This window comes from Gavialis gangeticus, unplaced genomic scaffold, assembly GCF_001723915.1.
Source record: "Gavialis gangeticus isolate Ggan-Ray unplaced genomic scaffold, GavGan_comp1, whole genome shotgun sequence".
Taxonomy (NCBI): domain Eukaryota; kingdom Metazoa; phylum Chordata; order Crocodylia; family Gavialidae; genus Gavialis; species Gavialis gangeticus.
The window spans coordinates 146,003,237-146,019,329 of record NW_017729032.1 but is presented as its reverse complement, the minus strand read 5'-3'; the positions used below and the strand labels follow the sequence as shown (position 1 = coordinate 146,019,329).

General features: G+C 39.8%; 1 protein-coding gene and 1 long non-coding RNA gene across 2 annotated transcripts in view; both read right to left on the bottom strand.

The window, feature by feature from the left end:
• UXS1 (UDP-glucuronate decarboxylase 1) overlaps positions 1–16,093 on the bottom strand; it is a 120,063-nt gene that overhangs the window by 88,808 nt on the left and 15,162 nt on the right. Inside the window, exons 2-3 of the mRNA XM_019524910.1 lie at positions 4,461–4,488; positions 914–962 (exon numbers count right to left, since the gene is read on the bottom strand). Coding sequence (XP_019380455.1) covers positions 914–962; positions 4,461–4,488 — 77 coding nt within the window. The remainder of the gene's footprint in view (positions 1–913; positions 963–4,460; positions 4,489–16,093) is intronic.
• Positions 15,826–16,093, bottom strand: part of LOC109302946 — a 7,717-nt gene continuing 7,449 nt past the window's right edge. Inside the window, exon 2 of the long non-coding RNA XR_002098970.1 lies at positions 15,826–16,047. This is a non-coding gene — a long non-coding RNA (uncharacterized LOC109302946). The remainder of the gene's footprint in view (positions 16,048–16,093) is intronic.

Below are 16,093 nucleotides of genomic sequence, written 5' to 3'. Positions count from 1 at the left end.
GTAACTTGACTCACATTGATTAGTACCTTAAGTGAAACCATTTGAGTCACTTGTGAAGTAAGTCCTACCACAACTTATATCTAGTTCTGGAAAGATGTAGAGAACCTTTACCTAAGAGATTCTACAGCAACTTTTGCATATTGGGTTCCCAAAGCATTTTATGTCTGATCAGTCTTAAAAAAAGGTATTTCCAAATCCAAAAACTCCTACTGAAGTTGCTTATGCAAAACAGGCATGAGAGAGAAATAAAGCCTACTGAAATCAACATTTCAAATGTGACAATTGCTATATAGTTCTCCTGAAATTCGCCTGAGAAACTGACAAATTAGAAATACACCCTGCTGATTCCCTCACCTCAAAATGTGGTCACACAAAATAGGTACCACATTGTATAAAGGATCTCCATATGCGCCTTCTAAATTTTACTTTTTCAGTATTACTGGACTGGATGCCTAGTATAAAGAACCATTAGGTTTTTCTATAAAGTCCATCATTGTAATATTTCACCACTAATAACTCATTAACATGGTTACGAGTTAGATACAAAACAGTGTTCATAGGTTCAAAGTTAAAAACTGTAAAAACTCCTTAAATTCACTTTTTTTTTTTCCAGAGGTGGCAGAGAAAGTAATTAGTACAGCAATCCTGAACTTAGTAAAAAAGGCTTAATTCCCAGCAGGACCTTGTGATAAACAGGATTGGATTTAAGATTTTCTGAGGGAAAACAAAGTTATTGATTAGTGCCAGAAGTTGGGTACATAACAATGAAGAACGACGTAGATGCAAGAAGTATGCTGACTCCTATGTTAGTGGAAAACAGGAAAGAAGGTAAAATATTCTGATCAGAGGGAAAACAATAAATGGGGAAGAAAACAAGCAGAAAAGAAGATTATTATACACCTAAGAAACTAACCTCTTCTATCTTATTTTCAACTTTCTGGTCCCCATTGTCCTGAAGAGACCTATTGGAGGAAAAAAACAAGTCATGAAGGCAAGAGCAATTAGATTAGACTTCCAATACATTTTGGATGTTTCCAAAAAAACCCTCCCCCACCACTCACAGGGAAATTTATTTCAGATATTTCAGAATGGATTTTGTAAAAATACTCAGAGCAAATAAACAATAGATCCTCATCTAATCCCTACTAAAATCAATTGGTTTCCCCTGACTTCACATAAGACTAGCAAAAAAATCACTATCGTAGTACCTTACTTCAGTGCAATGCATGCTGGATCAGTCACCTCTTACACAAGTAATTTTGTAGTGCAGTTCTATGACAAGTGACTAACATAACTGCTAAGGATCCATATGTATTGATACTCAACTCCTCAAATACAGAAACAAAACATTTCCCTTATTTCTAAATGTGTAAATTCAATCTCGGTTAAGAGAGTACGCTGGGATCTTCTTACCTTTATGAAAAATATTGCAGGCTAATACTACCTTTAATTCAGCCTCAGAAAGTGCTGTGCTTTCAGCAAGGTTTTACAAAGATTTAAGCAGAAATACTGTAAATAACTTTATTTAACATAGCAGAATAGAACCCGAATCACTTTCACCTGTAGGTGAAAGCATCGGCTTTCGGAGGTCAGAAGGAATCAAAGCACATTTTTGTCTTTAGAGAAATTAAATCAAACTCTGACTATACAAGCACACAAAAAGGCATCAAGTAGAAAGGTGATATTTTAACAGAGTCATTTTTCCAAAGTACACCTTGTATAGGCATTAAAATTTTGGATGCAAAAAGTCAAAAGTGGCACTACAGCTCCCCTATTAGAAAATACTGGAGATGTTCACTGGATGCTGAAGTGCAACACTGCAATTACATTTATTAAAATTAACTCATGTTCTGTAAGCTGAACTTGTTAATTTTTTTCAGTCATATTCTTCATTAAGCAGAGACCTATTCCTTAAAAAAAATACACCATCCATTTAGCAAAGGTACTTACAACAGAGATGGGTATTTCTAAATTTCAACTGAAAGAAAAGCATGCAGAAGCCTACTTAAAATGGTCACTTGATGAGCAAACAAAAATAGTTGCTTCACCTAAGTCTGCCTGATCGAGGTGAAGCCAGGGTATATATTTGAGGTGGCCTCTTCAAGTTGCCTTATAAGCCCAACATCATTTAAAGGCTTAGTGGTAATATTTAGTCTTTCCCCCATATACAGCCCAAAACAATTAGTTAAATTCTTCCTTGGACTAAATCATTTCTAAAAACTTTATATTTTAAGTTATAAGCTAAAATAATATATCTAGCTTAGGTGATTTTGCTTAAGTATGCATGGATTCTTGTTTAAGTTGCATTCTGAAAGGTAAATTATGAACTTATTCAACAGGCTTTATAAGTAGCAAGTTTTTTCCATACTAGAGGTTTCATGGGCATCCTACACAAAATGTACTTCTTTCAAGTAAAACAGAGCTCCTTTACTTGGGATCTACAGTCACTACACTTAGGAAAACAGAGGGTCCTTTGTTAACTTGACACATACATGCCACGGTGTTAGAAATCAGGGTAACGAATCCTCTGCAAAACTATCTTAAGCCAGTGTGTCTGTGACAAAACCTCCAATGACTCAAGTACTTTTGTCTCAGTAAAGCCAGCAGCATGGTCTCCAAACAGAATTCATCATGTCCCAAACAGTCACTGCAGCAGTAGTAGCAAATGCTGGCCTTATCACTCCGATAATTAGTTTATTGTACACAAGTGGCACTGTACTCCACTACAGCAAAGTAACTGCTGGCCATGTGTAGACACCTGTGGATGCTACAGCAATGTAGTGTCACCTGTAGACGTGCCTAGGCTGGACCTATGTGCTTCACTTCTATGGAATGATGCCAAAGGTCTCTCTGTCTCCTAAAGATTCATTGTCCCTATGACTCCAAAGGGACTTCTCCAGGAAAAGAAGGAAACTAATTCTGTCTGAGTCCGTACTGAGCTTCCTCACCTCATAGTGAACCCAATCCCAAATCACATGCAGCAGTGTGACTTTCTCATGTACAATGGTTTAAGTGGACCCAACTCTTTCCCAGATATATCTAAGTGCCTTTCCATACCCCTGTAATAAAGGGAATGACCAGTTGTGTTTTTCCTCCCTACTTTGGCTACATCTTTCCCAGATTAGCTTATCCTACATGTGAGCAGCAACACTGCTAAGACCTATCCAAATTATCATGTCCCTGCTTGGACTGCATTTTCACATTTAGGTTTTTCTTGTCTTGCACTAAGTCAAGCCATTCTATAAGCCTGAAAAGATACGAGTGAAACAGTTCAAAATGTCACAGATTGAGAACTGGTTTAAAATGGCTATGGAACAGGATACAAACAGATATAACAACTGAACCATTCCCAAAAGTCACTGATTGCAAACTGGTTCCCAGTCACTGTGAAGTGTTATAGCTCTGATGCCAGGAAGTGGAGCAAGCAACCACCTCAACATGCCTTGCAATGGACAAGCAGCAAGGGAAGGAGAGCTTGCACACGTGCTTTGAAAGTCCCAGTGGGTGACCTGTGGCTGGAGGCCTTTCCCTTGTTTCCCAAATGTGACTGCAATGAACTTCAATAACCGGCAAATGACCAAAGTGTGTAGTCTGCTCATGTGACTTGGAGGGAGGGTGGGGAAAGAAAGTACTCAGACTTATGCTTTTTGGTTTCCAGGGGTTGAGGAAGTGAGGAGGCATGATGGCTGGAGGTGGAGAGGCTGCAGTCAAGGAGTGACAACACAGCTGATTGTTAGAAAAATAGCTTTTATTGAACAAGCCGTGGAAGCTCATTGATCAAAAGTCGCAACAAAAGGGGAAAAAAGGGGGCAGAGCAACCAACTGCAATAGTGAGTGTGTGCGCATGTGTATTGGGGTAAGAGCAATATAGTGTGGGATACCTGGAACACTGACCAGATTTGTGTCACAGAATGCTTATTGTCCACATAGAACTAGGAACTAGTGCCACTAAACACTTGATTTGTTCCAGGTACATTTAAACCAATTTAATCCATCTACTTCAGGTTTAAACGTTATATTTGTCTATGTCCTATGAGTCTTTCCCAGTGAATTATAGGTAACTCCCCCACTATTCTCAGAACACCTGATGAAAGGCACAGAGGAGGTGGCAAGAGGTAAAAACTGTTGAAAGTAGAATGAAAGCAGAGCCCAGGTTCTAACCTGAGGCCACATAACTCATATCAGTTTGCATGTGTGGAAGAGAAAGGGAACTTTAACAAAAAAAGGTAAGCTCTTGAGTTGAATCTGCAGTGGAGACATATTCTTTGAGGTTGGAGACTTTTTTTCTTTTTTTTTTTTTTTTTAGTTAAATAGGAATGTGTTCGGCAACTATATTTTTTGCTAGCTGAAATGCCAGTAACTTTGTTTCTAGGCTTTTTGTTTTCTTGTTGTTGCTGCGTGATGAAGGGAAAGGTAACCTTGCTTCAGATAAAGATACTGATGCAAAAGTAATATGTTACCTCATGTTGACAAAGTTTCCCCATACAGCTGAAAGAGAAAAAAGAAAACAAAACAACATTAATAATACCATTTAATAATAAAATGAGCCATTTCTCAATTTTATATCATGTTCACATAAAGAGATTTCCACAAGATTAGACTTTATGACATGTATTAAGACCAATCGTCTTCAAATAGGTCACTTATCAGAACGCTTTCTATATGGCAGGGGAAAAAAACAGGCAAAGTCAGATGAGGCTCTCCCAACTTTATAAGAGAAAGAGAGTTTGGAATCAGATTCTGGGATATTCTAGATAGAAACCTACGGCTAAATGGATGATGTACTTTCCTTCTTTTTCCCCCCCACCTTGCACCATAAAAGCATACAAGATCATAATCACTGAATTGTGATTTGACAAAGCACCAGCTAGACAGCCGTCATTCACCAGGGATGAAAGTGTACACTGAATGAAGATGGGGTACAACAGGCATGTGGCTATTAACTGAGCACCATGAGCAAGAGGACTAAGCCACTACCTCAATTACCGCAGTACCCAAGTAGGACACTGGGCATGCAAACATTGGTGTTATTTTTAGTGCACAATCTCTCAAACTGATGTGATGCACACACTTCAGAGGTCAGAGTGGCATTGCTTAATTTCTGAATGCTTCACTTGGCAACTTTAAGCTTTTTCATGTAGCTTTTTTAAAGCCATATAATGCAATGCAACAAACAACTGCCGTTCCTTTCCTTATTGTCATACAGAGAAATAAAATTCCATAGTCTGCCAAATCAACTCATTAAGAACACATGCATGCACATGCACACCCACCCCTCTTCTGGAGATGTTCAGGGCATAATGATTATAGTAAGGGTATTAGAACCATTGAATTTGTTCCTTAATACTTTCAATTGGGAGGCGAAACGTAGATGAACTTACAGAGGAGACATCTCAAATTATTAACCAGACAATTTTGCCCATCAAGATAAATTGACTTATATGCTTGTGAGAGGAACCCCACAACATAACTAATGAATTTCCCAACAATCAAAACACAAATAATGTTAATAAATCTCCAGAACCCATTATAAATTGCCCTTGCAAAAAAAGCCTTAGGATAGGCACCCAAATTAGTAGGTTCTTAGCAGTAAAGGATATACAGTTATGGTATTAAAACTAAGTTCCCGAAGTCACTTCAATTGTCAGACAGGCTGCTTCCATCCTTGAGTGGTCTAAGAAATAAAAGACATCCAAGCATAACTATCTTGCTACAGGCTTGTGTCTAACTCCTTGGGAATATTATTTATTTACAGCCCCCAAGTGAAAGTACTTTATAGAAAAATAACTAAGACAAAAAGCCCAGAACAATATTTACAGCACCTGAGGCCTTCAGGTGACACCTAAGAGAAAACAACGCAACAAAGCTGAGAAAAGGGTGAGGCAACAAAATAAAATGCACTTACTACTTATGTATTTGGAAAGGAAATGTTAGTATTGCCTACACAAAAAGTCTTTTAAGGAATTGAGATGTTTATGTTGTTAGGAACTACTTAAATGGGGATGGTATTTAAATAGCCTTCAGAAAGCATTTCAGACATGGTGTCAGCATGAGTGTTGTCACTGAAAAAAGCTTGCTTTACAATGAAGATGGCTACCTCTGAAAGATCCCCAGTTAAGACTTGACACTTTTTACTTAAACTAAACTATGTCGAGGTAAACCCCAGGAGGTGAGGATACAGCACTGACCTATATTATTTAAAATGAAGTGAAAACTACCTGAGAGCTGTCTGCACTAGGATTTTACCGAAGTCAGGGTGGAGTTGCACCTTATAGATCAACTGAATCAGAGATGTAGTTAAATATCTTTTTCTTGCAGCGAAGACATAGCAAGAGCAAGGCAGGCTGTAGAGTAGTAGTGCACCGAATTCTTGTTTCCACTGTTCATATTTACAACAGATTATTTTCCTTAACTGTAAAATCCTATAAGCTAGACATAAATTTGTTTTCAAGTGGAAGACACAAAATTTGGCTGGTAAGGAAGAGCTGGTGAAAAGGAGAGGTGAACCACAAGACAAAAGATCTTAAGCTTTTCACTTTGCTGTTCCAAAATGCTCACTGCAAAGTGAGCTCCAGTATAAGAAAGTGGCCTTTTAAAAGTGGCAATGTAAAAATGCTGTGCTACATCTGAGGTGGAATTTGGAGTGCAGACTTAATGCGCAGAACAGGAAGAGAGCACTCAACATGTAACAGCTATACTTTTCTTTCCCCAAATGTATTCTTCTGCAATATCACAGCTACTAACCACCACCAAGTGAAGAGCAGCAAAGTTTCCCACTTTTTTATATTAAAAGAGAACGTTTGCAAGTGCAAATTGTGGGGACACAGCGGCAAATCCACGTTTATGATGGCATTGATTCTTCTGCAAGGATTTCCTTTGCATTTCACATATAACAAAATATCACATACCACTTTCCTTGCATTAGCCCTGAGGGGCAGGGGGAGAGGGGAACTTTTGCTTTGACCTAGTTTAGCTTTCCTATTAAGAATGTATTCTCTACCTTCAGCCAGTGTACATACCTGTATACAGTACGCATAAGCACTGCTTAGGTCAAAAGCAGCGTTTTGCCCTATTCTGCACGTAAGAGGATTTTTCCCCCCTGCATGTTGTGTTTCTGTGTATGTGCAAAACTCTCTCTCATGGAGGGGCAGAGCTCACACCAGGCATCCTCTCACCTACGTTCTGTATAGCCCTTATCTTAGCATACCTAGCAGACACCAACAGGCCAGAACTTCCTGCAACTGATTCAAAACCCCCCCACAAACCTGACATAGCAGGTGGCTCCCTCCTCCCATCTTGAATCCAGTAACTCAGGGGACAGAACTGACATCCTGAGCAAGTGGGAGGCTCAGGGTGTTCAAACCCACATTTCCTGCTTCCTCTCAAAAAAGGGCCCTGACAACCTGAATAAGGGGCTGTTCTGGAGGGGGAGGGGGGAGCACTTTCTACCTTTCTTGCTTCTTTGTGCCACTTCAGAAAATAACTCAAAATTTCACTAGGTCACAAAGAGGAAGGGAGACTCCACAAGCCCAGTCATTAGGGCACATTCCTGGGTATCAAATCTATTTTTTTTTTTTTTAACATTAAACAGCCATTAGATAAACAACACAAACAGCCCCTGGAGCAGTCATCTTGCATGACCTAAGCAACATGGCCTCATTTAATGGTCTGTGCAAGGGAGACAGAAATTGTAATTCCATTCTAACTGCCTCTGATCTTAGGCAAATCTCTTAACTTCTCTGCCTCTGTTTCCCTCTCTGGAAAACAAAGATGGAGTTTTGCAAGGATTACTAGGAAATGTGCTTTTAAGATTAAAAATGTAATCATAAGCACTCATCACTATTGCAGACCTTACACTTTTAAAAAAAGTTTCAGCTTGTGAAAAGAAAGAATTTGGAGAATGGGATAAAACTTTTGCTGCTGGGAGACAGGAGGAAGGTTTCTAAAACAAGACACGACCATACTTCTTAAAACCTGAGCTGCTTGAATCTTTTAAGCAAAATGTTAAAAGTCATGATTCTCAAGAGACTCAAACCCCCTTTTACCTCTTGCCTCTCAAGATTGAAGTTGTGTCCTTACAGCAAGTGCAATCTAGCAGTATTTTTTTCTCTTTTCCAAACCCTTCCTTCCCTCAAGATATACTAAGTCATATATACCAAGTCATCTTTAACAAGAAGGGATCAAAAGGCAAAGTCCAAAGGATGCTTTTCTTTCTGCTGAATAATTAATATTTACGGGAATTTTAAAAGTTGGCTCTCTAGAGGCATACTGAACATTTCTGACATCATGCTAATGGATTTATACAGATAAGATACAGCCACTTTTAATATAACAAGGACCATTACAAAGACGCTCTCTTGTCTGGATGTTTTACTTAGGCAGGAGACTATGCGAGTTCAGGAATAAGAGCTCAATTATCTTAGAAGAAAAAAAAAATTCAGAAACTAAAAAATAAAAATGCCATGCTGCAACTTAAAAAACACCCTCCATTAAACTGACATCTGTTTATCTGTCAACGTCACTTATCTGAGCACCTGTAAATTACAGGAGAAGTGGATCATCATTTTCAGTACATGGAATACAGAAACCAAGGTTTTTCTTTACTTAGAGAAAGCAGAGGATGTAGGATCTGGCCCGAAGAGTGTACAGGATGTTTGTTTGAGTTCTGTCTGTGCAAATTATTAACATGCAATTTATGTTTTTTCTATAAATTCCTTGCTGTACCATAGGCTACAAACAACTCACATCCATTACTGAATTAATCCCCAATATCCCCCATGAAGGATGAAAATATTATTCCCCTTTAAAGGGTGGGAAGAAAAATAAGGTGGCTTGCCCAGTCACAGAGGATATCTCTGCCTTCATCACAGGTAATCCCTTCTCTCTCCCCCATCACATGCAAGAAATCAACAATAGTTGAAACAACTCATAGTCCACCCCAAAGTACTGAATGATAGTAAAAACATGCAGAATTTCAAGCCTTGTGCCATGGCCCAAACTTTCTGGGCTATGGGACCATTAAAAACTGTCAACATTACCTATGGACCATCATGCACCCTTACCATCTGATTGACTTGAATGTGGCAGAGATGGACACAAGACAATCTAAGAACCAAATACCATACCTCTGTAAGACCACTTGTGGTCTACAGCCCTCATCTTCAGAACCAGAAGCTTAGGGAGTTGAAGAATTCAAAACCAGATATTTTAACCGTTGATGAGATTGCAAGGTCTGTCTGAGATTGGATAGTACTTTGTACTACACCTGGTGTTAAAAAGGGACTGTGGTAATACCTGCTTTTAAAAAAAAGCGCTTCCATTCTTAACAGCTGTTTTGTACATCTTCAAATGACTGATGGTCTCCCGCTGACAATGATGAATGTCTTGAAACTCTTTCCCAATCTCTACCCTAGTGAATTCAGCTGTTAATAATTGCTAATTTCCCCCTTCTACCTTCTCCTTACCCCAACACAGCTAAACCTATGTTCTGGCCATTACCTTCTTGCATTTCCTTATTTAAAAAGTAGTGACATACCAAAAAAGTCTGAATTGATATCGTTACCTAAAGTTTCCAGAGCAGAAATAACATTTGTTAGTGTCAGTCAGTGAAGAAATAATCTTCACTGTCTGCCTGTCTTGCTTGCATACCAGCCTTTGGCTTCTTTACTATTGATTCGATCTAGGAAGAGCACACACCAATTGCAGAGGCTCTCAGCCTGATGAAGGGTTTTTAAATGCAAAAGCTTGCTAAAAATTTTTTTTCTAACTATTTACATTGGTGTAATAAAAGATATCAGATTCACCCAAAGAACCTTGTCTGAAATAACTTTTGAGAATTTAAAATGGATCATTTGGTGCTAAATACTCCATCTAGGAAGAATGTATTAATATTCACAACAATTTAATCTACATTCTCAAAAAGGTTTTGTTTTCTTTAGAATCTGCATGGTCACTCAGCAGATAGTCTCCTGGTAATGACAGACTATTTGAGGAAAACTTGACAGACTGGAAAAGCATACAGGGAGAGCTTGTCAAAAATGGTGACTAGTGTACCAGCTGCATTAAAAGGAACCTATTTTAATTGCCTTGTGGATCCCAATTAAGTCTGTAATTAGCCATTACAAAACAAAGGACTAGCCAGAGTATATATTGATAACAAACAGAGACATATAATAATCAGCTGTTCCACAGTAATCCTCAGCTCAGACAATAATACTGTTTTTCTCATACAAGTATTAGGGGAATTTGTGTACTGAAATGACAGTATGTTGCAAACTAACCAGACTGAAATAACAACTTATAAAATGGCACCCTTTTGGCAGAAAAAAAAATTAGACTGACAATTACATACAAATTTTCACATGGAGAAATAATTATGATCATGCCTTTCAGCAAGGTGTATCAATTTGTTCTTTTTTTTTAAAGTTACATTAGTTGCTTTGCCTGTTAAGATTTTTAAAAGCTAAATATTGTTCCAACCACACTGCACTGATAATGAACAGGACCTTGACAGATCCCTTCTCTGAATGAGACAGACTGAGTATGAATTTGGGCCTTCAGCTTCCCAGGAGGCTATCCTAACCACCTACAGAGTAAGGTGTAACCTACAGGGTATATTAACATGAGCTTTCCTCAACCCTTCCTCTCAGAGCCATTCCATTACCATGAAATAGTTAATGAACAAGAGAGTACAAGTTATTTTCTAAGCCTGATGGCTAGGACTGGATTCTAATCTCCACTCTGGTAAACATTTAATTATTTAAACAAAGCAGAACAATGTCAACAGACAAGACTGACAGCATCTTACTCTGAATACTGTATAGCCTGGTAGGTAAGGCACTCTACTGAAAGGTGGCATGTCAAACCTGTCACACAAGACGACAACAAATCTGAGTCTCCCACACCTCAAGTACTGCCCTCTTGCAAAATCTTGTGCACATATTCAACACCACTTAATACCTTGTCAAGCAGCTCCCTGAAAGTGCTGCATTCTCTCTCAACAGAAATCACAGAGCATATGACATCACAAGCTGGCCCATGGATAGTTTGGAGTCCTGCGCTGCCCTGCCACACATGGTGCAGCTCTTCTACCTTGGTATCCAAGTGGTCCTGCATCTATAGAAATCTGGCCTGTACTTAACAGACAAATATTCCATCCAGATGATCACTAAGTTGAGGTGGGCTAGCAGGTTTTGGTGGGCTCTCCTTTTTACTTCCAAGCAGAAGTCAAAGTGTTAACAAACTAATCTTGGTAGTACCTGAACACAAAAACTGAGAGTTTGGAATTTGTTTTTCTATTCCATATCAACATGAACAGTAACTGGGACGGCAGTAGAAGTTGACAGGACACTGAAAAGTCTTTCACTCCATTCTGTCCAAATTGGAGCTTGTGCTTTCACAGCGCATGGGTACAACCTTCAGCTGTTCACAAACAACTCTGGTGTCTGTTTCCAGCTTTAGTCAAACCATAAACCCGAAAACAACTCTGATCATATATCACCCAGCTCCCTGGATGTCAGACCTTCCTAATGATAGGAAATAGACTGACCAATATCATTCAGAAGCAACCTTACCAGCTATGTCTGTACGGATGAGCAGATGAGCTTTTGTATCCAAGAAAGCTAATACTGCTTTCAGGGGCTCACTAAGCTGATGCAAAGTCACCAGGGGAAATCAAATGCCCCACTGCGCTGAAAATCTACAGCAGCAATACTGTCAACTCTGCCACATGGATTTACGAACTTGGATTATATGGAGAAGGAATACGTCAAAGGCTCCTGCGTATCTTGCTTTATGTTAACTGGTGTAACACAGCCACACACACTGGAATTTTGCAATTCATTAGTTGCATGACAATTGGCATGTTAATTGTGAGGGCTTGGCTACATTGAACTAGCCATGTACGGTCCACGGCTACGTGAAAGTTGAGGCAGCTGCTATACAGTGAGAACATGTCTGCTTCTGAAGTGTCTTTAAAAGACGTGAAGGGATACCTAGAGCAAAGCAAAATACCAACTGATTTCTCAGAATCTGAATGATGACAGGCACCAAACTAGGAAGAGTTCAAGAAATGACAGTAGCAACAGAGTCTGGGCTATAATGTAACTGCGATGGCTCAGGAAACATGCAAGAAGCAAGAATTCCAGGCGTTATCTTTTACTAAAACAGTTGTGTACTTAGGGGAGATATGGATAAGCTTTCAGTTATCTAACCCGGAGGTTCCCAACCTTTTTATGCTGAGGACCGGCAAGCTGCTGACCAGAAGTGACCACGAACCAGCAAGCTGTGGACCAGCAGTGACCAGCATACTCGGTATAAAGAGAGATTCTTTACCTCACCAAAGCAAGATATTTCTTCAAACAGATTTGAAGGCTTATGACCCACTTTAAAATCCTGGCTAAGATTTGTCAAAAGAAAGACTTCAAAGTCCACAGATAAGCTTCTCAAAAAACCCTACCCTACAAAACCTTCATACATCAATGAGATTATTTGTACAGTACACATAAAGCTGAGAAGATACTGGTCTTTACAGGATTCGAGTTTTACTTAGACATCATAGTACAGGCTTGCAAGCTTGCATTTAGGCAAGTGTTTTAGAAACTCTAAGCCGTATGGTGTAAATCAACTACTCATCTTAATAATGACATATGTTCGACTCTTAAAAATATTGTGTTGATTGCTGTTTATTTACCACTCGCCATAATGAAAATGAAGTATAACATCTCACTTGTACTTCTGGTTGTTTTCATGTTCTCAGCACTGGGAAACTTAAGTTTCAGATTTTAAACCACATGCAGTTTTATTCTGCTGCTGTAGAAATATTCCTTTGGGGGTTTTTTTTCACAAGATACAAATTGCAGGCCTTTCTGAGTGCACTGTATTCCTTTAAATCAGTTTAAATAAGTTTAATGAAAATGTGAGTTACAATATCTTGATAGGATCTTAATGGATGCTATGTCCTTACCTTCCACTTAAACAGAAGTTACAGAAGTCAATGAGTTCTGCAAGAAGAGTACATAATTACTGCAGGCCTCATTTTGCAATTAAGTAATTAAACTCTTTGGCAACTTCATTGTGATCCAAGGATTTTCTTAGAGAAAACAGAGATTGTAGCATCTGGCCGTAAAAGAGTGTTGTTGTAGATGTTTGTTTTTTGGGGGTCCTACTTACATCTTTCTAACTCTTTCAGGCTTCATCCACACTACATAGCTTTGTCAGCAGGACTGAATATATCTACACTCACAGTTGCAACAGAACACCTTCCTTCCAATGGCAGAGGAACTCTGGCGCTGCAGTCAGAAACTGGCTTCTCCCACCACCCAGCAGGTCTTCTCCCAGCTGCAGCAGTGAAGCGGTGCGGTTCCAGCAGGAGCTGCACAGGTGGGCACATGTCCTGGAGGCTTCCCTATGTGAGTGCTGTCTGCTAGTACAAGTTTGGTAATCAACACAAGCCCTCATAGAGGCAATGTAGCCCTTTGGGAAGAACTTTTTAAGAAAAGGCATCTCTTATCAAATAAGACACCAAACCCCTTATGAGAAGGCTCACTTCCATTCCATGTTATCTGGGGCTTTCACATGTGTGCCTGCAAGCAATATTCCATAAAAACTTCAGAGGCTTGGAGCTCGTATTTCCTAGTTTGCAAAAAAGGTATTTGGATTACTTGTTCAGTGTTTCTTATGTTCAAGTATTAATGCTGTACTGTACTCCAAATATGATTCATTATGTAAGAACGATGAATGGGAATTCATGGAAAGAAGGTTCATGGCCTTCAAACCCTTAATCATTTGAAAGAAAGTATTTGGGGGGGAGGAGCAAGAGATGCATTTACTGACACTAGCACAAGTAGCTCAGTTTCTTCAACTTCCATTCTATTTCAGTGTGGTATGATCTAACCACTTCCATGTGCCGTGGCAATTCACTGATATTCCAAGAAACATACTTTCAGGAGCGGGGAATAAAACAGAAAGTTTCTTGGAAAACTGCAACATTATCTTTTTCTACAGAAGCAACTGCTCAGTACAATCTAACACCATGTCCTAATATATTCAAGACACAAGTCAAAACCAATGATTCTACTGCAGAGATTGACTAGAATAACCAAGTGAGATAGATTTACAAGAACCTTATTCTCATGAACTAACTCACTGTTTAATACATGAGGCTACCTTTTCCATACTGAACAGCAGCATCTCTCTCAACTGAATCTTCAGGAAGTTAAAAGCTGTAAAAACATCAAAGCTTAGAGATTCAGGCAGCAGAAGTTCTTGTGGTTTCTTCTCCCTAACAACTGAAATTTAGTCACAAACATACGAAATTCTGCCTGAAAAACATAATATTTTTCCCATACCCATAGCAAGTAACCTGGAATAACTCAGTGAGTTATAAGGCTATCCTAGAAGTTGCTGCTGAAACCTACATAATGTTAAAGATGACAGAAACATCCAATTAGTTAAAATGTCACGAGTTACTTGCTGCAGATACTGACATGCGATGAGACAGCAGGTTGCTGTCCAGGGTTGTTGTGGGGAGAAAGGTTTGAAAGGTGTTTCTCCCCACCTCTGCCTGAGAAGGAAAGAGGAAAACAATCATTTCCTAAATATGAAGAGCCTTAGAGACCTTTCTGCATACCCAAAACACCCCAGCAAATTAGTTCACCTGTCTGCCTCTGAGTATCAAAAGCTCCAGCTGCCACCAACTCAGCTGCCAAAGCCTCAGATCTCATCCCTGACAACTTCTATAGTCTTCACTGTCAATGTAAAACCTACAGCAACCTGAAGACAAAGTATACACCAACATAAAAACCAAACTGAATATGAAACAGTGCAAAACATACAATGGGCCTTGATGGAAAGGCGGAAAAGGTCCGGAAGGCAATGTGGTCCTTTCCCCTTTCAATTTGGGGGAGTAACAAGCCACATAAAGTCTTTCAGTCACAACCCTAATTCTCCCAGCCCCCTTTACACTTCTGTCTCGATTCTTAGACCACAACAATGTACTCACTGCTATGCAGAATCAAAAGGACAGGTTTGCATCCAACGGATATTAAGCAAAATACAGGACGCAAGATATGATCCAGGACCTGAGAAACTTTGTCCTAGCCTTAATATTATTTCTAAACTGCGAACACAGTCTGGCTCTCTAGTTTTGCACAGCACCAAGCACAAACACATCTCTGCACAGACAGGGTGTTCCATTGCCCCCCATGCAAGATACACCCTTGAAAGGCTGTCACAGAGGCTGAAATCCGCAAATGGACCCACACGGAGTGGAAGTGAGCCTTATCTGGGGCTTTCACAGGTGTGCCTGCAAGCAATATTCCATCAAAACTTCAGAGGCTTGGAGCTCATATTTCCTAGTTTGCAAAAAAGGTATTTGGATTACTTGTTCTGTGTTTCTTATGTTCAAGTATTAATGCTGCACTGTACTCCAAATATGATTCATTATGTAAGAACGGTGAATGGGAATTCATGGAAAGAAGGTTCATGGCCTTCAAACCCTTAATCATTTGAAAGAAAGTATTGGGGGGGGGAGAAGGGGGAAGACATGCATTTACTAACACTAGTGCAAGTAGCTCAGGCACAGGGCCACTTCCAAGCACTACTATAACTATTAAGGGGCCTCCTAGCACCAGCCCAGTCCTGGTTATACCTGAAACACTGCTCTGATATTCGCATTCTGCGCTGAAGCAAGGGGCTAAGACACACATGCATATGTTACACGTGTGAGCATGTTGCAAGCACATGCATGTCCGGTGGGTGGCACATAGCTGTTGTGTTGGGAGAGGTTTCCCCTGTTCTGCCTACATTTCATTTTTTTTTTTTAAATAACTGCAAGCAAGTGGAAAGCCAGGCACTTCAAGAGCCCACAGCACTTAGCACACTGGACATGCTAAGGCTGAGTAACCTGACAGCAAAGTAAACACCCAGGGCTCCCCTGCCAGCTGCCTCCTTCTCTCTTTTGTCTCCCATCAGCCACTTGGGACTCTGGGCAGGTCTCACCCCAACCACACTGCAGATGTCAGGGCAACAAGGGAGGGAACCGGGCACCTCTTAACCAACTGCCTGGGGGGCTGGGGAGGACACATGCCCCCCC